The sequence below is a fragment of the Dendrobium catenatum genome, unplaced genomic scaffold (assembly GCF_001605985.2).
Source record: "Dendrobium catenatum unplaced genomic scaffold, ASM160598v2 fragScaff_scaffold_621, whole genome shotgun sequence".
In the NCBI taxonomy this organism is placed as follows: Eukaryota; Viridiplantae; Streptophyta; class Magnoliopsida; order Asparagales; family Orchidaceae; genus Dendrobium; species Dendrobium catenatum.
In genome coordinates, this window is record NW_021319083.1 from 1,986,749 (window position 1) to 2,013,823 (window position 27,075).

The following is a 27,075-nucleotide window of genomic DNA, read 5'->3' on the forward strand; positions in this document are numbered from 1 at the left end:
TGCTTCTTAAAGCAGCTTTCTAGTATAAAAATTATTTTTTTTACAAAAAAATTGCTTTAAAAAGCAATAAGAAAGTTGTCCCAAACGAAACCTAACTCACTCCCGTTTCTTTCCACATATTACTCCCATACATCCTCATCATCTTCCAAAATACATTCTTGTTGGCTTCCTCATTTGATTCTTCTCTCTATGTAAACCATTTCCCTTTGATGAAGTAAACCATCCATTAAATTAAGAGGCAAAGACTCAGCCACTTTTATCTTTCTTCCAGATGCATGGCAGTCCAAATGGCAATGGAGGATCTTCTATAAAGCTTTTATATTTGCTGGAGAATTCGCCATCCATTATATGTTTCATATGTGGTGGAAATTAAATTGAAAGCCAAATATGAACAATAATTAATAAAGTTAAATATTTTAGTTAATTTTGAAGTTTGTTTGTTTTATTATTTTGGCATGCAAGACTCTTCTTGTTAATATATAATTAAGTTTACTAATGGTTGTTTAGAGATTTAAGCACTATGTTAGCAGTTCATTAAGAAATTATTAATAATTAATTAACGGTCGGCAGCTTTTTTTTTGTCTTATTTATTATTAAGGGATCCAAAATATATTACATAGGCTGTGAGGCATGAAGAAGAATTCTTCTAGTGGACTTGGATATTTTCTTGTTTTTTTAATTTAGAATTTTGACTTGAGCTTCAGAACCATTCAGAAAAAGTTTAACTTATATATCATTCAAATGTGGCATTTATTTATCTTATTATTTCTCACGCATTTTTTTTATCCTATTTTTTTTTTTCTACTATTTTTTGAGGTCAACTATCATATTATAATTTTAGATTATTTAATATAAATGTTCTCCATGAGATTAACCAACAACAATAATATCAAGCCTTTATCCCACTATACGAGGTCGGCAATGTATTTAGGGGTGTCAATTTCGGGTCAAGGGTCGGGTTCAGGTCGAACCCGGAACTTACCCGGGTTCAAACGGGTTGACCCTAACCCGACCCTGGTAGACAAACGGGTCGAAAATCCGAACCCGACCTGGCGGGTTGCCGGGTTGACCCGACACGACCCGGTTTTGGGTTCTGCTGGCGCCGAAACGGCGGTAGGCGGACGGCGGGGGCGGAGGCGAGCAGAGCGGACGCGAGTGAGGGCAGCGCAACTGTGGGCGCGGGGGCAGCGCAGGAAGCAGCGTGCGCGAGCGGGGAAGCGCGGCAGCCGGCGGCAGCGCGGCGGGCAAGGGCGGATTCAAAATTCTATCAAAATGAAGTTAAATTAATTTTTTTCAACAAATTTAATTGTATTTTTAAAAAATTTATATGATAATTATGGACCAAAGAAATATAAGCATCCAACATGAATCTATCTACTCTCTAGTTGTTCAAAGTGATCGATGTGTTTCCCCCCTTATTTTTTTATCCATGAGAAAAGTTAGAAGCAAGGGGGTACCTTTCTTAAGAGAACATGGAGAATATGATTAGATCAACACAATGGTTGTGACATACAGAGCTTGAGAGAGGAATATGTTGCAGGAGAAAAAAGCCTTAGCATTTGCATAGTATTTTAACAAAAGAAGCTTAGATTATTGAAGTCCACAACGTTTCTATGGACCCTACTGCTGCTCTTTACATCATAGTATCAGGGATTATTAAACTTTTCTCTCCATTGGTTCTGAGATAGACGACTGAATACAGTTTCATACGTCGTGTTGGAAAGCACAAAAGCATTGAGAGAGAAATCTTTAGTTTATGATCCTTACTTACTTTCCTCTCTTTTTCTCCGTTATTTATAGCTTTTGGGAAACATTTATGCTCTGATGGTTGTTGGTTTAAGTGTAGTAAGTGCTAATGATAAGTAGTATATTTGCTCATGAAAGTATATATGATGATTTTATAGTATGTTGGAGTAGCTCCAGTGGAAGATAAGATTAGAGAAAGAGTATCTTAGATGGTTTGGTCACATATAACGGCAGCTCTTCTGATGGACCAAGTTAGAAAGTAGATAGTACTTAGATTCTACTTATATTATAAAAGTAGAGGTTGACCTAAAAAAAGAACTGGTTAGAAAAATATTAGATATGATCTTTCTTTATTAGATTTTAAACGGAATTTGACCTTTAAGATGACACAATGGAAGAAAAAAGAATCATGTAGCCGACCCACGTAGTGGGGACAAAGGCTTAATGTTTTTTTTTTAATATATATTTTTATTAAGGGCTTGACTGTGTGTTGTTGTGCTATACTTATTGAATGTTAATTAGAATTTGAAAATAGATTTAGTTAATAGATAAATATTCAAAAAGAAAGAATTTTTGAAAAAAATTTAGATTTATTCCCACATTATGCTACAAATAGCCACTAAGAAAATGATCTCAAAAAAATTTAAAATATAAAAATAATAATTATAGTGTAGAAAAAATAGAAGTATAATTAATTGTATATTGATAACTATAAGATAAAATATTTGACTTTTGCACCACAAATACATTTAAAACAAAATTTCTTTCTAAGGCAATTTTTTCTCATGATTTGTATTTTCTTTTAATTTTGTATTTTTAAAAATAAATTATACTGCACTTATTTTTAGCATGTCTTATTTATCTCTCATTCAAGATTTTTTTTTTAATGTTTTTTATGATTTGATATGATCACAAATATGTCATCAAACATCAACACATTTGCTTTTTCTCCTAATATTTTTAATTTCTAATCATTCTCTAAAACTAACAATACTTCATAAAAGTTCCACTTGCATTATCTTTAATTGTTGAGATTATGACCACTTTTTCTCCTAATATTTTTAATTTCTAATCATTCTCTAAAACTAACAATACTTCATAAAAGTTCCACTTGCATTATCTTTAATTGTTGAGATTATGACCAACATTTTGTTACTCTACTTTGCATGTTAGCCAATATTGGTGGCTCTTATAGTCTCACAAGCAATAATATAAGCACTTGTACTTCCATGAACTTTGGTGAACCACATATATTTTTTCTTATATAAATAAAAATTTTTGAATGATAAAAGGCTCCTACAAATTATAGCCACTTATCCAAACTTCTTATCATAATAATATATGCAATCGTGCACTTATTATTATTTTCTTTTGTGTACTACTTTTATTTGATGTCAAAGCATGATAAATTTTATATAACTTGATGAATTTTTTCATTTTTAAAGATAAGTTATGAGTCATTTGTACTCAATATGATATAATCATATAATTATTTATCATGTATGATTGTATGTATATGTCATATTTCTTTGACTATTTATCTCATAAATATGTCTGAGATGTTGTAGCTAGACATAATTCAAATCAATTAGAATAAATAAAAATATAAAGAACAGTGGCGGAATTAGACTTTCATTTTAGGGTGAGCAATATTTTCATATAAATTGACTAATATTAAAAAAAATAAATAAAATGATGATATGATTCAAAGTAAAATTTTGTATTTTATTATGATAGATAAATTGAAAATTATTGCAAGCTAAAAATAGGATACTAAACTGGAAATGGGGTTGCCAAATGTTGGGTTCAAAGTAAAATTTTGTATTTTATTATGATAGATAAATTGAAAATTATTGCAAGCTAAAAATACGATACTAAACAGGAAAATGGGGTTGCCAAATGTCAAACCTCAGTTTTAGTGGCTTTCTCAAGATCAAAACTCAGATTGCTAGTGATTGCATGGAGGCTTGGAGCTGGGCACGAATTGTAGACGATTACATGCGCTGGGGAACGATTGAACAAGGTTTGTGGCTCTAATCGTTTGAACTCAAAATATTTTTTAAGTTGTAGCTAGCACGGCTGGCATGCATTGGTTAATGTTTGCGTCTGCGGATCGAACAATTTCTGCCATTTTAGGACTATGGGTGGGAAAATAACTAACATACCCTTAAACTATTTTATTAAAATTTTGAGGGCATAAGCACAAGTCCGCCCCTAATAAAGAAGATAAATGCACAAACCGCATCCAAAGTTTTATAAAATTCTTCTCATTAATGATTAGTTTATTAGTTATTATCATTATTTATGTATATTTCACAGTGCAAATAATAATGGAGTTTTGCAAAAAAAAAATAGCAATACTGACCTTATAGAGGTAGAACCTAATAATAACAAACCCTTTTAAGGAATTATTTGGTCAATAAATGTATAGCCAATTAGTTAGTAACAATTAGTTCATAATTAATTCTATTAAGATTAACTCTATCTATAAGAAGCTCTTAACTAATCTTTTCTATTAATTAACATTAATACAAATGTTTAAGTGATTAAATTAGCACCATAATGAGTGGATGGTTAGTGGAGTCAAATAGATTAGATGTGATACAAAAAGAATTCCATTAATGGAGACCAAAATGGTAGCTAGCTAAGAAGATGAGATGGATGGAGAAAGGAGAGGTGGAGATAGACAGTTAATTAATTATTAGAAAAAGGATTAGTGGAGGGTCATTAGAGTAACGAGAGAATATTTAATAACTAATTAGTGGACCAATTAAGCTATAATTAATTATCTTTCAATTTGATGCTTGTGAAGCTTTTCTATGCACTTTTGCATATTTTATGCAAAGAGATTTGGGATATTTTTTTATAGATTGCCATTTGGAAATTGAATGCCGACAGAGAAAAAAAACCAATATATTCTATATTAAAAATAAATAAATAAATTAAGCGTATAAAAGACAAAGATTTGGTTTTTTCAACAATGAAATTTGATTGATTGTTTGAAGAATATTCCCCAATTAAATATTATTAGAAAAAAATTGTGATGGCAGAGATTAAAAATTGTGTCATAATTTATATCAAGAAAAAAAAGTAAAAAAGACTTACATATTTTGATAATAATGATATATATATAATATATAATATATATATATTAATAATAAAATATATATATATAATAATATAATATATATATATATATTTATGACACATTATATATAATATATTGAAAAAATTTCAATAGATGGGTATCGACTATTTAAAAGTCCTTCAATTGTTTGACTTCTAAATAAGAGCGCTAAATGATCCCACCAAGGAATTAATTTCTTATTATTTAAAATCAAATAATAAAAACTGGTAGTTACATAATCGGGAATTATTTGTTTCATTAGAAAATATTACGGGAAAATTCGTCTTTTTCTCAATCACATATAATCATAATTTATTCCCTAAAAATTGGATTTAATCTCATCCATTTTAAATTAGAAAGTTAAAAATAATTGGAGCCTATTTAAAATTAAGAAGATTATTCCAATGCTTATTTGAATATTCTAAAAGGTCTAGATTTTATTAACTATAGATTGCATTGGGAAGGCAAATAAATAAAATATTAAATATAATATTTTAAATTATAATATATTTGATTTAAAATATAAAAAATAGTGCATGATGCCATGTTTGTTTTAATTTTTTAATCATAACAAATATCTTCAATCAACTGTTTCAAATTTTTTTTAATATAAAATATATAAGGTAATTTATCTTTCCCACTTATTGTCCAAGTAGTAATAAGAATATACTTTTTTTCTTACTTATTATGCCTTGGGCCACTTATTCAAGAAGCTCTTAGAATTACAAAAGCTAACTATTTCTTTCATTTAGTAGGCCCAACATTCATATTTGCTCCTAATGTCATCACCATAACCCAATAGTGTTGAAATGCGTCCATCAAAATCAAAACGACTTGAAAATTCTTTTCATTTTTTTTTCTTTAAACACAAATTAGGATAAGTTTGGCACGGTCACCGAACGATCATTGAACGCCGAACGCCGTCCGAAGACCTACCTGAATGCGCTATATCATCCATGTGATCGGTATCGTGACTCGATATTGCTGTCGTGACGCATTTTGATTGATTCTGGACGGTGTTTTGCATCTGGCCTCCGCAAACCATAATTTCTAATTCCAAAGAGGCCCTTAGTTGACTTTTGTATTTCCATAATGATAGGTGAAAATCTTGTAAGCTTAAATCCACATAAATTAAAACTTATAATGTAGCACCTCGGCCTTGGATAAGGCCGTAGAGGCTGGGCCTGTTGATGAAGCCCATTTATTGAAGACAAAACTGGCCCATCTATAGAACCCCGAGAAAGAGCGGGCCGCCACACGTTATCCTCGAGTATTCTTTAGGCATGTCGGCGCCGCCCCGTCTTAATTCCGAACAAAATCTACAGGCGCGCGTTAGCAAAGCACCGGCCTTCCAATCCGATCCAGCCGTCTATGGTTAGGCGCCGTGCAGCCTGATGTGCTTGGCCTCCCGGTCTCGACACGCGGTGCGGCCGTATGGTCACATTGGCCCTGAAGCCTTTCCTTTATTACTAAACAGACCATAAAAAAGGACTCTCATCTTTGCTGAGGATTCTCAGCCACAGATATTGGTGGGTGCATTCAATTTTGGCGTTTATGTGGTCCCCAGAAATATTTTGTCATGAAAATGCAGGCTTACCGGAGAAGGCGGTTCAGGTTGACTTAGCAAACAGCAACAGACAATTTATCCAACACAAAGACGCCACGTCGTTATATATGGAACTTGCTTACGTGGCATAAATCTGTCAGTAGATTACGGCACGTTTGTGGTTAGATGAAAACATCACAGCGGGCTACCACGCACCTCAAAGCATGCCTGCTTTGCTCTTCTTCGTCGTCTTCCTCAGAAATAAAGGGCCGGTTAGTTCGCTTCGCCCACTCCAAAGGAAACCCTAATCTGCTATTCCAGTTACCTCCGGCGATCGATCATACGGCGGCCAGAGGTGCTTTATTATCGGTGGGGAAGGAGTGATTCGTTACGCTATCGGTTTCTGTCGGCGGTGTTCGCGGTGAATCGGAGTTCAATGAGGGTGGGAGATCAGATGTCAGAGGAGGATCATTTAGAGCTTAAGTTCCGACTGTACGATGGATCAGACATCGGGCCGATACGATTTGCTTCTAGTTCTACGGTAGCTGTTGTTAAGGCGAGGATCATCGCGGACTGGCCAAAAGGTTAGGATTTTGTTTACTTCTCTTGAAATTCTTATGGGATTTGGATTTTTCTATTGCGCTGAAATATAATTTTGGCGGGAGTTTACAGTGATGGGTGTGGATTGGTATCCTCACAGTTTCGATTAGATCTGTTTGAATGTGAATTGTCACATCTTTGGATTGTGTTAGTAGTTTATTTGAGGAAATATGCGTCTCTTATATAATAAAATGGTTTTTTTTTTATGAAAAAACTGGGTCATCATATCTTATCAAATCTTGGTTTGGATTGTTTTATAATTATTGGATTTGCTTTAAGACAGTGTACTGCATACAATTGTTGGATTTTTCTTCGTAATTGATGCAAGAGGTGATTGATTAGTCATGTGTTGCACTCATCTTCAAACAAATTCAACGATTTTAAAAAACTATCATTACCCAATTTTTCTGCAATTTTCTTTGCTATCTTCCAAAGGGTAGTTGAAGTTTTTGGAATTTCGTCAATTTCACATTCTACAGTTGATAGCAAGAAAAAGGAGTAGAGTAGATTTGAGATTGTAAGGGTGTGATATATGTGATTGGATTAATCCATTTTGATTGCAATATACCATCCAACTTGAATCCAAACTGATTGATTTGTAAAAATTCATACCACAAGATGTTGGTTCTAATTGTAGAACATTCATGTTTTCTGTATGATGAGTATCAATTTATAGTTTATATTTTAAAACAATTGCTTCTCTAAGATTCAGAAAGGTTTTAATTGCATAGGATAAAGTTGATTAAGTCCTTTTACGGACCAAAACCATGTTCCAGAATTCCATTGAGAACCGGCTTAAACTTCCTATAGCTCAAAACTTGCAAAATCTGCAGTTGCTTGTAGCTTTGTATCACTAATAATTGCATCAAATTTAGTCACCCAAACATTCTTGTAAATTATGCAAAATAGAGCATGTTATAGCTCATCACGTACAGGTGCACCTCTTGCACAATTGATGTAGCAAGGTGAAAAAGGACAAACTAACGTGGGAATGCACGCTATTCATAAGCTATATGTAGGGTCATCAAAATGGTCATTGTTTGTATTTGATCATGCTCAACTTCTTTCCTTAACGAGATATATATATATATATATAATAGATTCATCTAGACATTTCTTTTTCTATCTTTTTTGTTATTTAGGCTTAATTCATTTCTATAGTATGGTTTTGGTATCTTTCCATCGATAACTTTGGATCAAACCATGTTTGTTAATAATTGATTAGATTATTTTTCGTTGTTCAATTATGTTTTAGGAGTGTCATATTTGAAGAGAGGTCCACCTGGAGAATTAGGGGCGGTCTTTATCAATGTGCATGAGTGGATGCAGTAGCATTTGCCATGCTTGTAATATCTGCTGAAAAAGAGATGGATGCAGTTTTCATCATAAACAAATATTTACTTTAAAATTGTGTGGATCTTATGGCTGCTTTGATTGTTACAAAAATTCAAATAATTTTGTCCTTTAGCATTTGTCTTAGTAGCATCTCTCAAGTAAAGAGACATGACATGCAACTTTCATCTCAAACATCTATTTTATGTTGTTATGCTTTTATTTAGTTGCTTTGAGCAACACTGAAATAGGCATTGTTTTGTGCTTTGCTTAGCAAGTAATGATTTGTGCAAAATTTATTCTGTTGACTTGTTTGTTTATACACATGCTGATTTGTTATGGAAAATTATGAAATAGTTGTGTATTGAACTTTGACTTCTGCTTTAATTTTCAATTTTCTCATTATAGTTGGCATTTTCATTTTTTGGCCATGAAACAACCTAGACTTGTTACTTGTAGATTGCTGCTGAAGTAGGGATATAACTTGGGCATTATGGGAATTAATCATACCAAATGAGGCATACAAAAAGCTTTTGCTTTGAAGTTTCCTTCTGGTACAAATGGACAATAATAATTTCTATTACTTTAAAGCTCAGCTGCTCCAGCTTTGATTCACATGGCTTGCCTGTCTTAGCTATGTATATTTAAACTGTAATGTGTTATGTTCAAAATAGATGTTATTGTTTTATATTTATCTTGAGTTGCATTATTTCTAATTGTTCTCTTTGTTTTTTGACTTTTGTTTTTTTATTGATATTTTGTTTGTTTGTCTCTTCTATAGACAAAAAACTCATACCTAAGTCAGCTAGTGACATAAAGCTAATAAGTGCGGGAAAAATTCTGGAGAACCACAAGACAATTTTACAATGTAGACCATCATTTGGTGAGCTCCCTGGAGGAGTAATCACCATGCATGTTGTGGTGCAGCCATCATTAGGTAAATCAAAGACAGGTATATACTTCGCCATTTTATCTATTAGTTACAGAAAGCTAATAGTTTCAAGTAATGTTTGTTTCTAATTTTGAATCATTAGTTAAGTTTATTGCATTAGCTAAATTCAGTTGCATCTTTGAGCATGTTTGAGGTCGTCGTTCGTGTCTGTGATTACTTTTGATGTAGAAAGTAGCATATCTGAAGCATGTTCCATAGCATGCTAGTCTATCAAAATTTGTATGTTTAGTCTGTAAACTTGATCTTTAAAGATGAAAAAGTTTATAGCCACATTAGGAAGCTACACAAGTTAGAACCTAGATGGAGAAATGCTAGTAAAACGAGGAATCACTTTTTAATATTTGCAGGTGTTGTCAGATGCTTTACAGTTTATATGAAGTGCGTGTTAAACTTTTTTCTTCAGAAAAAAGAATCCTCACATCTGTTAAATATCAAGGATTCCAGTTCCTGGATCATGCAAACAAAAAAGGATTCTGATTCCAAGTTGTTATCGGAGTATTTTCTTTCATCTTGTTAAGTGGAACTAAATCCTTATGATATATGCATAGTGCTTCTGGTCTTAGAGTATAGAATGTTTTCATTTTACTTAGCCAATTTATTTCTTTTCTTTTTACATAAGATTATGGTCGTTATATTGTGAGAACCTACAGGAAAGGAGAGAAATTTTTTTCATGTTATATATTCTGACTAGAGAATTTAGTTTTCTAGCAAAGGTTGATGGTGTTTGTCAATGAACTGAACTCTGGAAAACCTAGCCTAATATGTGCTTGACTTAGTACAACTATGGGAAAGTTTGATTCCTTCTTGAGCTCAGTTCAATATTGAACTACCAAGAATATTAAAATAAACCGCCAGGCCATCAGACTGGCTTTAACAATTGGAGAAGCTTTGAAAAGTAAACCTTGAATTGGCATCTTACGAAATTTCTAATTTAGCTCCAAGGTATACCTATCCATTTGATCTAATTGTTATGAGACTTTTATTTGCAAAAGGGTAAAATGGAAAAGGGTTTTGAAATTCACTAAACTTTTTTTTTAAGCACAATTTTCTTTTAGTAGCTGTTATGTATAAGGAAGCTAAGGATTAACAATCATCTATATTTTTTTGTTTTCTGTGCAAGATTTCTGCAAGATTTATGGTTTGTGTATTGATCAACTACTTTGATTATGAAGTCAATGGCGATTTTCACCCTAAGTTGGCAGTTTAAATAAATATCATAAATGCCATCATTTTATGATCTATTCTTTTTCGCATCTTGATTTGAAATTCAAATGTATTTTTTTCCCTTATACGGCATGGAAATTGATGCTATTCCAATTGATACTTCTACTAAATACCGCATACCTGCTTAGACTTAGACTTCGTTTGGTACGACTTTTCTACTACTTCTTAAATCATCTTTCTAGTATAAAAATTTTAATTATTGAACTAAAAAGCTGCTTTAAGAAGCAGAAAAAGCCGTCCTAAATGAAGCCTCAGACTTCCCAAAGTTTAATTTCAAGTGGGCTTTTGTTATAAAGCCATATAGCAACTTGGTAGAGCATATATTTACATTTTAGCATGTTCAATATAGCACAGTGTTTAATCATTAAATAGATTAATAAAATATTTTTGATATGATGTCAAGGTGCTATTCTGGCCAAGATATGATAAATCATGTGCTTTCAAGTTTAGCTGACATCCATTTTTTGATATCAGCTATAAGGAACCTTGAGTTACATTATTATTTTGTTATATGGATTGGAAATATATGCAGATCTTTATTCATAAACTTAAGGATTTGAAATCTTATCTCATGCAAATGGATAGGGGGATTTTTTGACGGAAAAGGCTTTCCTTTACTTTTGAATAAAAGAAAATCATGCTTCCAAAAAGATTTTTTTTTAATTGTGAAAATAACCTGCCATGCCCTTCATATTTTATTTTATATTTGCAAGTAATTTTGATGAAAAAGATCCCCAATATATATACAAGTAAGGCAGAGAAGCAGCTTGGTGATGTGTAATCAAATTTCCATGAAGAATATTGTATTATAGCCCTTATTTCTTGCAAAGAAATGTTTCTTGAGATAATATCTAAATAAAAGTGATTAAGCATCTTTTTTATGCCTACCTAGAAGCATTGAAACCCTGAATTTCCAAGTCGCAAGTTAATGTATCAACAACAACATCAAGCCTTTATCCCACTACGTGGGGTCAGCTACATGAATCCTTTTTCTTCATTGTGTCCTATTAAAAGTCAAATTCTCGTTTAAATCTAATAAAGAAAGGTCATTCCTAATATTTTCTAACCAAGTCTTTTTAGGTCATGCAAATAAAATGCACTTGTGGTTCCTAATTTTTATTCATACAAAGAAAACATAAACCTCCCTTTATTTTGTATTAGGGGAGTTATATTTGTAATCTATAAGATGGTGGTGAGACTTGCAATGCTTTATGGCTCAAAATGTTGGCCGTTAAAAGAGAAATATAAAATTAAGTTAAGTGTTGTGGAGATGAGGATGCTCAGGTGGATGAGTGTGGCTTTACTCTTAGAGATAGAATGTGAAATGAGTATATATGTGAAAATTTGGATTAGCTCCCGTAGCGAATAAGATTATATAGAGCCCCCTTAGATGATTTTATCATATAAAATGTCAGCCTTTTGATAAACCGATTAGTACAGTAGATTAGATGTATTAGATCAAACTTATGTTAAGAAAGACAGATAATTTAAAAATATTTGGTTAGAAAGTATTAGAAATGACATTTTTTTATACTTTAATGAGAAATTGACTCTTAATATTACACAATGGAGAAAAAAAATTATATATCTGATCCCATGTAGTGGGATGAAGGCTTGAGATTATTGTTGTTGAAGTTATAGTTGTGATCTCCACAATAAAATTATTGTGAAATTGTCAATGGTGGCAACAAGTAGTAGTGCTATCAATTGGGTAAACCTATTTAAAATTATCTTTTTGTATATTGATATTCATTTTCTTTTTCTCCGAATTTGAATTACATTTTACCTGTTACCTAGTAATTGTTGTTTCACCTAATCAATGAGTTTCATTTGCACTGCAAATCATGGAGCAGCACAATCGTGGAATCCAAGATAGGCTGAGAATGGCTCTTGCCTCACTTGGATTACAAAAAAGCCACCACCCCTTCCCTTTTTCTAAATTTAATATCAGGATTTGCAGAACTACATGTAATGATATTTGAACTAAATATTTGTCTGCTTTACAGAGAAGAAGGTGGAAGACATGCCGAAGAAATCTAGCTGTTCCTGCTCTATTTTGTAATTTAAAATGGATAGAGATATCCATCTCGGTTCTAACCGTTCCTTCATCCAGCTACTATTATTCAGTTTGACAGCAAAAGGGAAAGGCATTAAGAAAGAACACATCTGCAGATTGTAAGTCGATTAGGCATGAGAGAGAGTTTGTAATCTTAATAGCCTGCTGTTGCAAAACTCTGCGTAAACTGGTAAAATAGATTATTTTGTTCAATTCAAAAGCCTCCCTAATTGAATCTTCTGAGTCCCACTACTCTCTCTCTCATAGTACAACACGTTTTGATACTAAAAGTTTCTATTTTATCATATTTTGATTCATTTAGGACGAGTTTCTTTCTGCTTTTAAAGTAACTTCTTAGTACAAAAATTTTCAACTTTTGTACTAGGAAGCTGCTTTAAGAACATTTAGAAAGCCGTTCCAAATGAAGCTTGAATCCTAAGTTGCTTCTAATAATTTCTGTGCAGCTGTGTAGCAGTATGTGCTGCTGAGTGTTAGAGTATAATATTTTATTAAATATGTATATTTTATTGGCGGTATACATATGCAGTCTGCGATAATATTAATAATAACATCAAGCCTTTATTATACTACGAGGGGTTGGTTATATGAATCTTTTTTCTCCATTATATTATATTAAGAGTTAAATATTTATTTAAATTTAATTAAAAATATATTTTTCTAATATTATCTAAGTTTTTTTAGGTTTATATTTACTTTTAGATCAAATCTAATATATTTAAAATTTTATCGAACTCAAATTATTGATTAATAGATAATGTGCTATTTGTGGTAATACTATTTTCATTTGCAAGATTGATTCAAATGTGAAGTTTAATCTTCCTCTTATTTAAAGGTGAGAACTATTGTAATTTTTTTTTACAAAAATTTTTAATTTAATTTTTTTTTTGTGCTAACAAGTTATTTTAGAAAGTAATAAGAAAGCTGTCTTGATTGAAGCCTAAGACTTTGTTTAGGATTAAATATAACACAAATGAAGCAAATGGGTCATGAAAACATTGCTGATATGATTGCCATTAAGGTTTTATTTTGGATGGTTTTCTTACAGCATCTTAAAGTAGCTTTTTAATACAAAATTTTTGAATTATTCATTTGACAATTATAGTCATATATGATAAAACAAGAAAATTGAGAAAAATAAATAAAAAATTGGATTGTCATGAAAAAAAAAACCTAATTTTGAAATTATATTATTTCTTATTTTGATGATTGTAAATTATAGGAAATAAATGAAAACATTTGATCCAATGAGAGAATATAATTTCAATATGTAATTAAGATTATGCTACTTGTTTAAGCTTTAGCATAGTTTATATATATATATAGCAACCATTATATGTGAAGTCCTGAATATAAATAAGGAAAAATATAATGCCAAAGATACAATAAATATAATCCCTTGATGAGCATATCTTAAAAACAAAACAGAAGCCAAAGCCCTCATAAGTAAAGATAGAATGGCAAAGCAAAAAACTTTCATCTGACAAAGTAAAATTAGTTTTAATATATTTGGATTTATCATTAATTAAAAATTATATTATTTCTTTCTTTTAATATATTGCCAATAATAACACCTACAACCATCAAATTAAGCTTTTTATTAATAAAAATAATATGGCAGTTTTCACAATGCTGAAAAACTAGAGAGAGAGAAGCATCAAGAAGAACTATATGGTAGAGAGATTTAGTTGCCTAGTTCTCATATTACAAGCTATTTTGAAGCCATCATATTTTACTTATAAATGGCATATCAAATATAATACTTCTTTTAAATCATACATATTCAGACCAGCCGATAGGGAGCAAAAATAAAAACTTTTGCATCAACTATGAAATAAAACTTAGCTCACCTTAGTCTGTTGATTTGGAGCTTTGGCTACCAACTAAAAGGTCTTGGATTGAGTATTGCGTTTGTGATGTGTGTGCAAATTTGTCTTAATTGGGCTAAATGTCCGTAAAAAAACTTATGAAAAGGCTATTTTTTTCATTTCCGAAGAGTCTTATCCTCTTCCCATGAGCATGAGCACCAATAGAAGCATTTATAGCAATCCTCATAACATTCAAGAGAAAGAGGAAGACTCTTGTTACCATTAGAAATTATAAAAGAGAGAGGGCATTGATAGGTAAGCTAAAATGATTAAAAAAAAAAAAAAAAAACAGAACTGTCGAAGCTGCCAAATTTAGCATCCAATCAACTATATATGGAAATAGAGAGAACAAATTTCCCACTTCTGATAATTAAAATTGAGACTTTAAGTTACAAAACTAGCAAATTTTATTAAACCCTAATAAAACATCATCTATAACAGATTTTTTGTCCACAAAAATCAACTATAAGGTGCTGTTTGGTGGCATCCCGGATTTGATTTAAGTAGGATTTCATAAATCCTCTAAATTCGGATTTGAAAAATCCCGAGGGGCTTAAATCCTAAAAACTATTTGGTATCAATCATGATAAATCCTCTTAAATTTCATGTGACTATTTGGCTATAGAGCAGGATTTACCAGAGGGACTCATCCTCGGATTTCGTAAATCCTGCAAAATACAGGATTTTCGAAATCCGGGATTTAGAGCGAATCGGCGGAATTTTCCGTCTATATCAGATTTCATTTGCCGTGAGATTTGGTTTTGCATTTTAGGGCGTTTGGCTGGATTTTGCTCAAATCCGGCCTAAATCCTGCTACCAAACAGCCCCTAAGTATTGCACCAAGCAATGAAGGGATGCTTGGGAAACATTTACATGGAATTTACACACCATTGAACAATGAGAGAGATATTCTAAAAAATATATTTTTGTTGAGAGAAAAAAATTGTGAATGTTGGGAGCAGCAATGATGAGATGATGCAATGGTAGAAGAGGCGAAAAATACATGAAATTCTTTTGCAAGTGGCAGGGGGGAGTAAAGCCAACAACTTCTGCTAACAAGTGAAAGGAGTGCACATTGAAAAAAAGAAGAAGCAACACTGATGAGAATTACGCAAAGATATTGATCTGATTTGAGACGACTTAATTTTATCTTTTCTATTTCGAAAAATCAAAGTCATTTTTGAGTTGTTGTTTGTATGTGATACTTTTGTAAAATTATTTTTTATCGAATTTCATTTTTGTATTATTTTCAAAAGCTTTTTAGTATTGACTTCTCCTTTAGAAACATCCATTCTCTCAAATAAAAATTTTTAAATTACCTTTTACAAAATGCATCGTGTAACCAAACAAAGCCATAATAATAAAAAAAAAAACTCTTAAAACTTCTTAAAATTAGCTAATATTTAAATAATCCACAGAAAAATACAAACACAGATATATATAATACCCTAAAACCATTATTTAGTATTTTTTGTGCTCATCGAACGGTTAGGAGCGTGCGATCAGCAGGGCATCCAACGGCCAGAGTTGTGCTCTAAATTAAACAAACGACCATATATATTTCCCGAATCGTATAATCCCCTTTGTTTCGAGCTCTGCAGCCTCTCCCGCCGTCTACGAAACCCTAATTGTAGCCGTCGACCCACGAAACAAAATGGTATTGCTCTTCCTCTCTCTCTCAACGAACTCCAATCCTTTGTTCAAATGGGTTTTTAGAGTTTCATCCAATTTAGATCTGTATTGCTGCAGTTCTATACTGAGAAGTTGATTCATTTTTCTTCTTGTTGTTTGGTTCTGAGATTCGTATTTTGTATGTTGCAGGCTCCCAAGAGAGGAGGGAAGGCGCCGGTCGCAGTGAAGAAGAAAACGGTAGATGCTATGTTGATCTCTTATTTGAGAGTTTGATATTGGGTTTATGCTGACGTCTTTAATTTACTCGTTGCAGGAGAAGGTCGTGAATCCTCTGTTTGAGAAGAGGCCGAAGCAGTTTGGGATTGGTGGGGCTCTTCCTCCTAAGAGGGATCTTCATCGCTTCGTGAAATGGCCTAAGGTAGTGAGAATCCAAAGGCAGAGGAGGATCCTCAAGCAGCGTTTGAAGGTTCCTCCAGCGGTTAACCAGTTCACAAGGACATTGGATAAGAACCTGGGTAATCGATTATCTTACTCCTTGTTATCAAATTAATCCTTGAATTGTAGTTCTGAATAGCGTATCTGGTTGGGCGGAGTACTTCTAACCCCCGGGACCTTGTTATCAAATTATTATTATTTTTGAATTCCATACAAGTGATATTCTTCTTTCATATAATCAAAACTAGTGACCTTAACCTGCATGTGTAGACGGATTTATATCAATAAGTTTATTTTCAATTCCAACTTGATGCTTAAGGATAACAGAATTTTCTTGTAAAATCCAACCTACTTGGCTAATTGTTATGTTTGTGCTCTTAACTCGTTTTAAAATTTTGGAAATCTTAAAGCTTGATGATTAGAGTACGATACAAACTACTTGTTTTACATATAATGTTACTGATATTGAAGACTTTGAATTTCAACTTAGAATTAAGTATTATAATTTGATTGTTTCTATTTAGTCTCTTTTTTTTCAATAAAGAATATGATTGGATGCCCTTCCTGGCTAAACACTCCTTTAATAACCATTTCAGACGCATCATGAAAACTATCAAACAACTTAGTAAATCAAGATAGCTTAAGTTTGTGTATGAGTCAATCTTTCTTGGATTTTAATAAATGCAATATAGATTTAGTATATTTTAAAATTATTTATAGGCAATTTGTAATTGAAGTATTGACAATGCTAAACCCTTTATGAAATTGTTTATAAATAGCAGTCAAATCTTAAAAAATTTTAATATAATGTATGTTAGTAGGTTTTGGCTGAACATTAAGTGCTTTAATTATATTAGAATTAGCATGTTATCCACACACACAATATGTCCTAGAAAGATGTTAGATGGAATCACAAAGCAACAATTTTTGTAGATTCACTTATAACTTTTTAGCTTGTAAAATCTTAAATATGCTCTTAAAATTCACCAAATGATTATATCTAGCCTCTTATAAATGCAAATATCATCAAAATAAATTGCAAAGAAAGTTTTTAATCAAAGTTCAGAATATTTGTTTCATTATTCTCATGCATTCATTTATTTCAATCGAATCACCTGCCTTAAATATAATCCATCATTTGATTTTAAAGGAAACTTATAACTTGACGTGATGATCCACTTCTTCAACCACTTTAGATCCTATCTTGACACATTTTACATATTATCCATTTGAGGAATATGAAATCTTTATTTGATGGTGATTTCATCGATAGCCTTACACTCTACATACATTCTCTAGCTATCATCCCTAGTAAATCCCCTCTTAAGTCATTAACTTATTTTTTAAAATTGTGAAGATCTTTCTAGTGAATTGAGTTCCATTGTGGTGATAATTTTTGTTGAAATGCCAAAATGATATTATATTCTTCCATATGAAGTTTGGCATTGGTTTGTGTGATTCTTGCTAGAGATTCAGCCTCTATCCATTTGGTGAAGTAATTCACAGCTAGGATGATGAATTTTTGTTGTCCAGTAGTTATGGCCTTATGGGAAATGACCCCAGTATATTGATACCCCGTTAGGCGAAAGACCATGGATTTGCAATGATGAAGGTTATGTGACAGGAGAATGTGTGAGATTAGAATGCAGCTAGCAGTTGTTGCAAGTTTGTGTAAACTCTAAAGCGTTCTGCTTCATTGTGGGTCAGTAAAATTCCCGTCTCATGAGTTTGAAGACTAGCGCGCTCATCCTTCCAGTTCCAGGTGTTCTCCGTATATTCCCGAATAAACATCTCAAAGTGCATAATTGGCTTTTGAAGGTAGAAGGTACTTGAGGTATGGTCTATACGCCACAGTAGAGTGAGGGAGTTGTTCGTCTTAACATTGCATGAATATTCAACACACAAATGGTTGGATATTCGCACCCGAGATTCGTCAAAGAGTTGGGTCAATGCATTTTTCTTTATGAAAAATAACTAGGGTCTTTTGAAGAAATGGAGGAAAATGATGGATTTACCCGTTACTCTTCATGTTGGAGCATAAGACATATTGAAGATGCTCAAGGTTCCTGATGTTTAACTTTTTTTTTTTTATGAAGTACGCTACTTGAATAAATATATAGAGGAAGATTTTTTTTTTTTTAAAGTTGGGTTATCCGTTCAAGCTGGGAGGTCAATTGCAATCATGCTGATGAAGTCAATGAAAGCTCAGGAGCCACCTGCCATAACTTCAAAGGTTGCTTCAATCATATACATCAGCTCAGGAACCACCTGTCAGTAAATGTATTTTTAGGATGAGGGGCCAGGCAAATGAATCGGGTCTGTATTTTGAGAATTAAGAGCTCGGGCAGATGAAATAAGGACCAGGTTCTCATATCCTGTGTTTTAGGTCATGCCTTGTTGACTTGCTTTCTAAACAATCATTTAATTCACGAAGTTGACTTGTTTAATTTAAGCTCAACTGCTTTTTACCTTTTTGTCCTTGGTTTATGTTCTTATGTTGATGTTTAGTGTGAATTCCACATTTTTGTTCCCACTCTAGCATTAGATTAATTACCCCTTGTTTATGGCAAATTATTATGTCCGGTGTCCGGATTCGTCCAGACACCAATCCAGACACGTCACATCACCCAAATACACTGGGGCTCAGTGTACTCAGGTGACGTGGCGCGTCTGGATTGGGTGTCCGGACGTAATAATTCGCCCTTGTTTAGATCTTATCTTTTACATTATATCCTATATTTATTTGCAGCAACAAACCTATTTAAGATGCTTCTGAAGTATAGGCCTGAGGATAAATCTGCCAAGAAGGAACGTCTTCTGAAACGGGCACAAGCTGAGACTGAAGGAAAGGTTGTGGAATCCAAGAAGCCAATTGTTGTCAAATATGGCCTTAATCATGTTACTTATCTTATAGAACAGGTTTGCAATCCTTTAATTTTATGATCTTGTTATATAGAATGAAAGCTTAGAGAGTTGGTTGAGCTGTCACCATTGTGATTTGGAATTTGTTTTTTAATTATTATTTTTCCATTATATGTTTTACAATAGTTTATAAATGAATATGTTTTTTTGATATTATTTGAAATATTCATGATTAAATTAATTCAGCAGTTTTTTTTCTTATCATTCCCTCAGAACAAGGCCCAACTGGTGGTTATTGCTCATGATGTAGATCCTATAGAGCTAGTCGTTTGGCTTCCAGCATTGTGCAGGAAGATGGAGATCCCTTACTGCATCGTAAAGGGAAAAGCTCGGTTGGGCACAGTAAGCATATTTATTCAATATTTCTGAATAGAATTACAATCATCACATCCTCACATTTTTTATTACGATTTCTAGATTGTCCACAAGAAAACTGCTGCTGTGTTGTGCTTAACAACTGTGAAGAACGAAGACAAGCTTGAGTTCAGCAAAATCTTAGAGGCTATTAAGGTGATTAGTAAACTAATTCACATTTTTTAGGATCCCTTTGGAGCTGCTGCAGACTTTCTTACTGCTTCTTAAAGCAGTTTTTTAGCACAAAAATTATTATTTATATTAGAAAGCTGCTTTAAGAAGCATTAAGAAAGCCGTCCAAAACAAAGGCTTAGGTTTTGTTTGGGATGACTTTCTTATTGCTTCTTAAAGCAGTTTTTTAAGCAAAAAATTAATTTTTTTGTATTAGAAAGCTGCTTTAAGAAGCAGTAAGAAAGTCATCCAAAACGCAACCTTTATTTTCTTTTCTTTTACTTATATAACTCTTAATTCAGGCTAATTTCAATGACAAATTTGACGAGATTCGAAAGAAATGGGGAGGAGGAATTATGGGTTCGAAATCTCAGGCTAAAAGTAAGGCCAAGGAGAAGCTTCTGGCTAAAGAAGCTGCCCAGAGAATGAGTTAGGTTGCCTTTTTATATGTGTGTTTCATAGCTTCTAAATCAGGATAATGCTGTTCATTAGAGCTTTTGTTTATGTTTTTGAGCTAAGTGTTGTCCGTGGACTTCAATTCTTACTTGATTGGCTTTCATTGCCTGATTGATCAATGTTTTTGTTTTATCTAGTGTTCTCCAGTCTTTCCAAGACTTGCTTATAAGTGTTTTTTGTTGATAAATCCTGCATGTCTGTCTATTAGCATTCTTGCTGTAAAGTAAATGTATGCATTTAATTTCACATTTGTTGCTCTTTTTTTATCTTTTATATAGTCCTTAACATGCCCTTTTTTTTATAGAATATTGGGGTTGAAGATAGTGGATTATGAAGATTATGAGCTTTAAAATTTAGGCTTCTTTTGGGGAAAAATTATTATGTGCAGACACCTAATGGCGTCCAAAGATCAATCAGAAGGCGTCGGTTCACTTTTTTTGCTTGGTACTGGTGCTCGGTACCACTGTGTACTGAGTGATGTGGCGCGTTCTGATTGGTCTCTGAACTGTCTAGTGTCTGCACAAAATAATTTCTCTTTTGGGATTGTTTTCTTACTATTTTTTAAATTAGTTTTGTAGCTATTAAATTAGGTTTTATCTATTAAATCATCATTGGTGAGATGATCTTAATTTTTGGATCAGAATATCCTCATTTATTTCTGTTTAGTTCATTAATTTATCGAGCTGAACATTGAAATATGAGTTAATCTATCTTTTTTGGATTTGCAGTTTTTGGTTCACATATGTCGCTGTTTTGCAACACTACGGAAAGCTGTTAACTGTTCATCTCTTTAATTTTATTATTATTATTATTAAATATTATCATAATGCTATTAAGTTAATAAGTTTATTATGAATTTAACGTTTTCTTAAAATTTTTTGTATTAAATACCCTAAATTTTCAAATATAGTTGGCCCGAATCTTGAGGCAAAAATAAAGTTGGAAATTTTAAAAATTAAAATGGAGATCATCTGAACTTAGATTTCAACAAAATTACAATTGGATTGAACGTCTTGAAAATATGAATCCAATGACGTCAAATATGACCCAATTCAAGCCCAAATGATTTCAAATTAAAAACTCAAAGCGCATTTGGAGGGTTCAAACTATAATTTGGATTATCAAATAGTTTCCAAATGTGATGTGCTTATAGTCGAATCGAGCGGCTCGACGAGACGAATCCAACAAGCTCAAGATTGTCAAATTTTGATATCATTGGAGCCTTAGAGCCTTCAAATGCCTAATAAATGGTCAACGATCAAGGGATTCAACATTGATTGTTCATTCAAACCACTCTCAATTTATCACTGATCTTTCTCCTCTTTACTTGTCATACCACTTTCATAAAATTATAAATAGACACATCATTTCTCTTGGGATGGGACCCCAAGTAAAAGGAAGAAGAGAAGAGTAGGAAGAAAAGAAAGAAAAAGATGAGAAGGAAGAGAAGACTCCTCGACCACCATCAGGCTTTCACCCGACAATCGATCGAGGCTAGAATGAAACAAGGAAGCGATAAGAGAAGGAATAAAAGAAAGAGAAGGAAGAGACTCCTCGACCACCGCCAGACATTCACCTAGCAACCGACTGACTTGAAATTAAGCAAGGAAGAAAGAAGAGCAGGAAAAAAGAAGAAGAGAAGGAAGAGACTCTTCCTCAACCACTGTCGGATTTCCACCCAATTGTTGCTGAATTCTTCCCAACTGTTGACTGGCATCGGAGTTATGCCCGACAGCCGACTGATGCTGGAATTTTGCCCGACCGTCAATTAAAGCCGGATTTTCGCCCCGACCACCAGAACGCCCTCGGATTTTTGATCTCCGTTTGTAACTGAATTTCAACCCGATAATTATAATCTGATTGTATTCAATTTCAAGGAAGAGTCAGTTAGTTGTAACTTAAACAAACACTACTGCAATCCTTTCATCTGGGCGTGGCCCCGTGATTTTTCCCTTAACAGGGTTTCCATGTAAAAATTATGGTGTTCCTTTTTATTATGTTTGTGTATTGGATATCCATACAAGGCTAAGACGAAAAAGTTTCTAACTCTATCGTCTCGTATAATATAGCCTTCAACTATAATATTTTCATTTTATAACATATGTAAAAAGTAAAAATAAAATTATTATATTTATTTTGAATATATTTTTTTTCTACTGTCTACAAAAAATCTAATAACTAAAAAGTCTTCGTGAGTAGTCAGCCTCTGGCTCTCTTACCAATGCCCATTTTAAACTAACTTTTTTATTCCTCACTTGGTAGCTGAACGATACGTTTAAAAACTCATTAAAACTTAGAACATTTTTTATGGTATTTAAAGTAATTAAAATATAATTTTTAACTTTTTTAACTGTTTAACATTTCTAATAAATAGTTTATATTTGAAAATTTAAGTCAATTAAAATAAATTTATACATATATTATATAAATTAAACTTTGGGTCATTTATCATACACAATTCATTATACATGTTCATATATGATTTATACATTTTTTAAAGTCATTGGAGGATAATTAAAATCCTTTATGGGGAAAAAAGAAGGCCATCATTTCCTCACTATTTCAAATTTTCAATTGCTAAAAAACTCTGAAAAGTAAGATATTGTGCTCAAAAGTTCATGAGTTGAAAGGAAAATTAGGCCTCTTGTGGAGTGCGATGCCCTAGCCGCCTTCCTCTCCGCTTGCGTTTTTGGCCTTTTTCCGTCCGGTACCACCGGTCTTCTGCCGGTGGTTTTTCCATGGATCTCCAAGACGCCACCTCGTTCCCCCCCATGGCACATGCATCCTCTTCCGCTGTGCCGCCCGCCCCTCGCTTGTTAGATCGTCTTTGGTCTAACATTATTGCCGCTCCTGCGCCGTCCGCTCCGCACATCCCGGTTTCTCTGATGGAAACTCCTGAGGAGGTCATTCCGTTTGATGCCGATTTTACTGGTCCTGCTGCTGCAGATTGGGAGCTTTGCCTGGTAGGGTATTCGATCGGTAAGCGTCCTTTTTATGAGGCTCTTAAGGATACTGCTACTAAGATCTGGAAGCTTAAAGGTACTTTCCAATTGATAGCCCTTACGGATGGATTTTTCTTGTTTAAGTTTTCTCTTGCTGAGGATTTTGACATGGTTTGGTCAAAAGGTGCTTGGTTTTTTCATGGTAAACCTTTTATTGTGCAAAAATGGACAAAAAAATTTAACCATACTAGGGAAAATTTTTCTTCAGTTCCTGTGTGGGTTAGAATACATAAACTTCCTTTGGTTTGCTGGAATTCGGAAGGGATATCTAAAATTGCCTCTAAGGTTGGCATACCGATTGCAGTAGACTCGTTAACAGCTGCTAAAACTAGGCTCACATACGCTAGGGTATGTATTCAAGTTTCTACCTCCTCAACTTTTCCTGAGTCTGTTGCTGTTTCCATTGAAGGGGAAATTTTTAAGCTACAGATACAATATGAATGGAAACCGGTTCCTTGCTCTATTTGTGCTTCGTTAGCACACGCCTCCACGAATTGTCCATCTGCTACTCCATCTCAGAAGATTTCTATCCCTCCGTCTAGAGGTCGCAGTTTTTCTAGGGGACAAAGGAAAAAATCTCACTCTCGATCCAAAGTTCCGACTCAAAAATTTGATAATGGGACCTCCTCCTTAGTCCATCCGCCTGCTTCACTTCAAAATCCTCCTGCTTCAGGATCAAATACTAATCTTTTTCCGTCCCAGGTGATTTGGGTCCCGAAGGGTATCTCTACAGTTAGTCACATTGCAGTGACTACTGCTCATCCTGATTCCTCTACTCAGATGCAAACTGGCATTACTTCAGCTAAAATTGTTGAACCCTTAGTTCAACCATGAACTACCTATTACCTCAACTGCTCTTGATGATAATTCAACTATCCCTAATCTCAATTCTCCTACAGATGAAGGCTTAGGGGATACCGATTTTGGTCAGGCCAGTTTACAGAACCCATATACTGTTAAAATCAGTAATAAATATTCATCTCTACTAGGCTCAGAAGACCAGACGGTTACCAATTCTGATAATGAAGGCACTTCATTCTCAGAGCAAACATCAAATACGACTGGGGGGGGGGGAAACCCAAGGCTATTAATTCAAAAAATCCTAAAGGGAAAAGCTCAAAAAAGCCTCCGTCCTCAACTTCTAAACGCAAATGATTTGTCCTAAATTAGCTGCGTGGAATATTAGAGGATTTTCCTCCTCTAATAAAGTGTCTTTCTGCAAAAACCTTGTACAGTCCTTACATCTGGATATGATTTGTATTCTTGAGAATAGAATACTTCCTCAAAGTCTTTATGACTTGAATTTCTCTAATTGTCATCTGCTTTTTGACATAGAAGCTAGTTGTCACAATTTTCATTGTGCTTCTTCAGGCCGTATTTGGATTAAGTGGTCTACTGATAGGATTTCTTTTAATCCATCTTTCTTCTCGTCTCAAATGATTGCCGGTATGGTTTCCTTTGGGTCTTCTACTCCTTTTCTGCTTTCTGTTATTTATGCTTCTAACAGTCAGGTAGAGAGGAAAGTGCTTTGGGAGGATATTAGAGCTATTTCTCCTGCTGGCAATGTTCCCTGGATCTTAATGGGGGATTTCAATACCTGTTGTTTTTCTTCTGAAAAATTAGGGGGTAATCCTCTTAATCAGAATCTTCTCAATGATATTAATAGTGTTATCTTTGACACTAATCTTAAGAATTTGGGATCTATTGGCCCCTCTTATACTTGGTTTAACCAAAGGACTGATTCTCCCATTCACATCAAGTTGGATCGAATGTTAATTAATGACCAATGGGTTTCTCTTTATCCTGATTCATTCTACTCCATCCATAGTCCATCTGGTTCTGATCACTGTCCTATTGTTCTAAACTCCGGCACCTATCATACTAAGAAGCATCATTTCTTGTACAAGAACTATTGGGGCAAATGTGAGCAATTCTGGGTTTTATTGCTAAATATTTTTGCGATTAAAGCTGTTGGTAATCCACTGGTGGATTTTGGTAATAAGCTCAAACTACTGAAAGAGAGTATCAAGGGGAAAAGGTGGGCAAATGCCAATGTTATGTATGATCATATTCAAAAGCTTCAAGCCAAACAACTTGACTGTCTCAATCTTCTTAGTGATCAGATCAATTTTTGTGATGCTTCTGTTGAGTTGAAAAATGTTAATATCCAATTAGAGACTGCCTCTTCTTTGTGGTTTTCTTGGGTTAAACAAAGAGCTAAAGCAAAATGGTTATCTCAAGGTGAAGATGATCTTAAGTTCCTATACTCTAGGATTCGTATGAGGAGAAGTTATAAACAAACTGCTATAGCTTTAGCTATGTCTACCCCTGATACTTCGGTTTCTGAAGCCATCAAAGGATCCATCTCTTACTTCCAATCTCTGTTTAATGCTCCCCATCTGTTGGATTTTGAAATTGGTGAATTTCCTCCTGGTCATGTTATTGATCTGGATTTTAGAGAAACTCTTATTGCTCCCTTCTCTGATTCTGAGATTAAAAAAACTGTCTTCAAGGGCTCTTCCAATAGTACTCCTGGGCCGGATGGGTTCAACTTTGATTTTTATAAATCTTCTTGGGTGCTTATTGGGCAGTCTGTTTGTAATGCTATCAAAGGATTCTATAATAATGCTTTTATTCCCCGCTCTATTAAAGCAACTGCCATCACTCTTATTCTAAAATCCAGTCATGCTGAATCTATTGCTGACTTTCGGCCTATTGCCCTCTGCAATACCTCTTACAAAATTATTGCAAAAATTTTGGCAGAGAGAATGAAGCCTTTTATGGCTAAAATTATCAAAGTTAACCAAGCTAGGTTTATAAAGAATAGGATTTCCATGGATAATGTCATTCTTGCCAATGAAATTCTTCAATTTTCCAAGAAATCTTCTAAAATCAAGCTCATGTGTATTAAATACGATATTAAGAAGGCCTTTGATACCCTCTGCAATACCTCTTACAAAATTATTGCAAAAATTTTGGCATAGAGAATGAAGCCTTTTATGGCTAAAATTATCAAAGTTAACCAAGCTAGGTTTATAAAGAATAGGATTTCCACGGATAATGTCATTCTTGCCAATGAAATTCTTCAATTTTCCAGGAAATCTTCTAAAATCAAGCTCATGTGTATTAAATACGATATTAAGAAGGCCTTTGATAGTGTGTCTAGACACTTCCTTCTTGCTAGGTTGGAGCAAAAAGGATTTCCTACTCTCTTCATTAAGTAGATTGAAGTTTGTATTACGGATGTTTGGTTTTCTTTGTGTATGGATGGTACCTTGGAACGGTTCTTCCAATCCTCCTCTGGGCTAAGGCAGGGTTGTCCTCTTAGCCCTTACCTCTTCAAGTATAGTTATGGATGGGTTATCATGTCTGTTGGATGGGAATTTGCAAGAGGACAGTTTTGAGGGCTTCTCTTTTGGGGATTTTAGGCTGTCCCACCTCTTATATGCTGATGATTTGATCATTTTTGGGAAAGCTGATATAGGCAACTGTAATAAGCTTACATCTATTTTAGAGTGTTTTTCCAAAGCCACGGGTCTTCATGTAAATTTTGGGAAAAGCTCTGTTATCCTTCCCTCAAACTGCAATGACTCTGAGGATATCTGCACTGCTCTTAACATTCCAGTTGCTTCTT

At 33.6% G+C, this 27,075-nt stretch overlaps 3 protein-coding genes across 4 annotated transcripts; all 3 read left to right on the plus strand.

The window, feature by feature from the left end:
* Window positions 1–6,655: 6,655 nt before the first annotated feature.
* LOC110111820 (membrane-anchored ubiquitin-fold protein 3-like) lies at window positions 6,656–12,823 on the plus strand. 2 transcript variants are annotated; one of them, XM_020843842.2, is made up of 3 exons: window positions 6,656–7,003; window positions 9,133–9,288; window positions 12,534–12,823. In XM_020843842.2, the coding sequence occupies exons 1-3, from the start codon at window positions 6,856–6,858 to the stop codon at window positions 12,587–12,589; spliced, it is 360 nt and encodes a 119-aa protein (XP_020699501.1). In that variant the 5' UTR covers window positions 6,656–6,855; the 3' UTR covers window positions 12,590–12,823. The 2 variants fall into 2 exon arrangements, with proteins under 2 accessions (XP_020699501.1, XP_020699500.1); XM_020843841.2 differs by having other exon boundaries at window positions 6,658–7,003; window positions 9,133–9,303.
* Window positions 12,824–16,016: 3,193 nt separating this feature from the next.
* Window positions 16,017–20,687, plus strand: LOC110111842 (60S ribosomal protein L7a-1). Its single transcript, XM_020843875.2, has 7 exons — window positions 16,017–16,126; window positions 16,291–16,338; window positions 16,415–16,616; window positions 19,286–19,455; window positions 19,672–19,800; window positions 19,876–19,968; window positions 20,286–20,687. The coding sequence occupies exons 1-7, from the start codon at window positions 16,124–16,126 to the stop codon at window positions 20,415–20,417; spliced, it is 777 nt and encodes a 258-aa protein (XP_020699534.1). The 5' UTR covers window positions 16,017–16,123; the 3' UTR covers window positions 20,418–20,687.
* Window positions 20,688–24,592: 3,905 nt separating this feature from the next.
* On the plus strand, window positions 24,593–26,425 carry LOC110111848. Its single transcript, XM_020843884.1, has one exon. It carries the CDS (start codon window positions 24,593–24,595, stop codon window positions 26,423–26,425), a length of 1,833 nt encoding a protein of 610 aa, XP_020699543.1.
* The last annotated feature ends 650 nt before the right edge of the window (window positions 26,426–27,075 follow it).

Excerpts from the sequence above, each read along its gene's own strand:
- LOC110111820 (XM_020843841.2), top strand. The coding sequence starts at position 6,856 with ATGAGGGTGGGAGATCAGATGTCAGAGGAGGATCATTTAGAGCTTAAG. Across the intron at positions 7,004-9,132 it reads CATCGCGGACTGGCCAAAAG|ACAAAAAACTCATACCTAAG; the intron begins GTTAGGATTTTG and ends TCTCTTCTATAG. Across the intron at positions 9,304-12,533 it reads ATTAGGTAAATCAAAGACAG|AGAAGAAGGTGGAAGACATG; the intron begins GTATATACTTCG and ends TCTGCTTTACAG.
- LOC110111842 (XM_020843875.2), top strand. Across the intron at positions 16,617-19,285 it reads GACATTGGATAAGAACCTGG|CAACAAACCTATTTAAGATG; the intron begins GTAATCGATTAT and ends ATTTATTTGCAG. Across the intron at positions 19,801-19,875 it reads GAAAAGCTCGGTTGGGCACA|ATTGTCCACAAGAAAACTGC; the intron begins GTAAGCATATTT and ends TACGATTTCTAG.
- LOC110111848 (XM_020843884.1), top strand. The coding sequence starts at position 24,593 with ATGATTTGTCCTAAATTAGCTGCGTGGAATATTAGAGGATTTTCCTCC.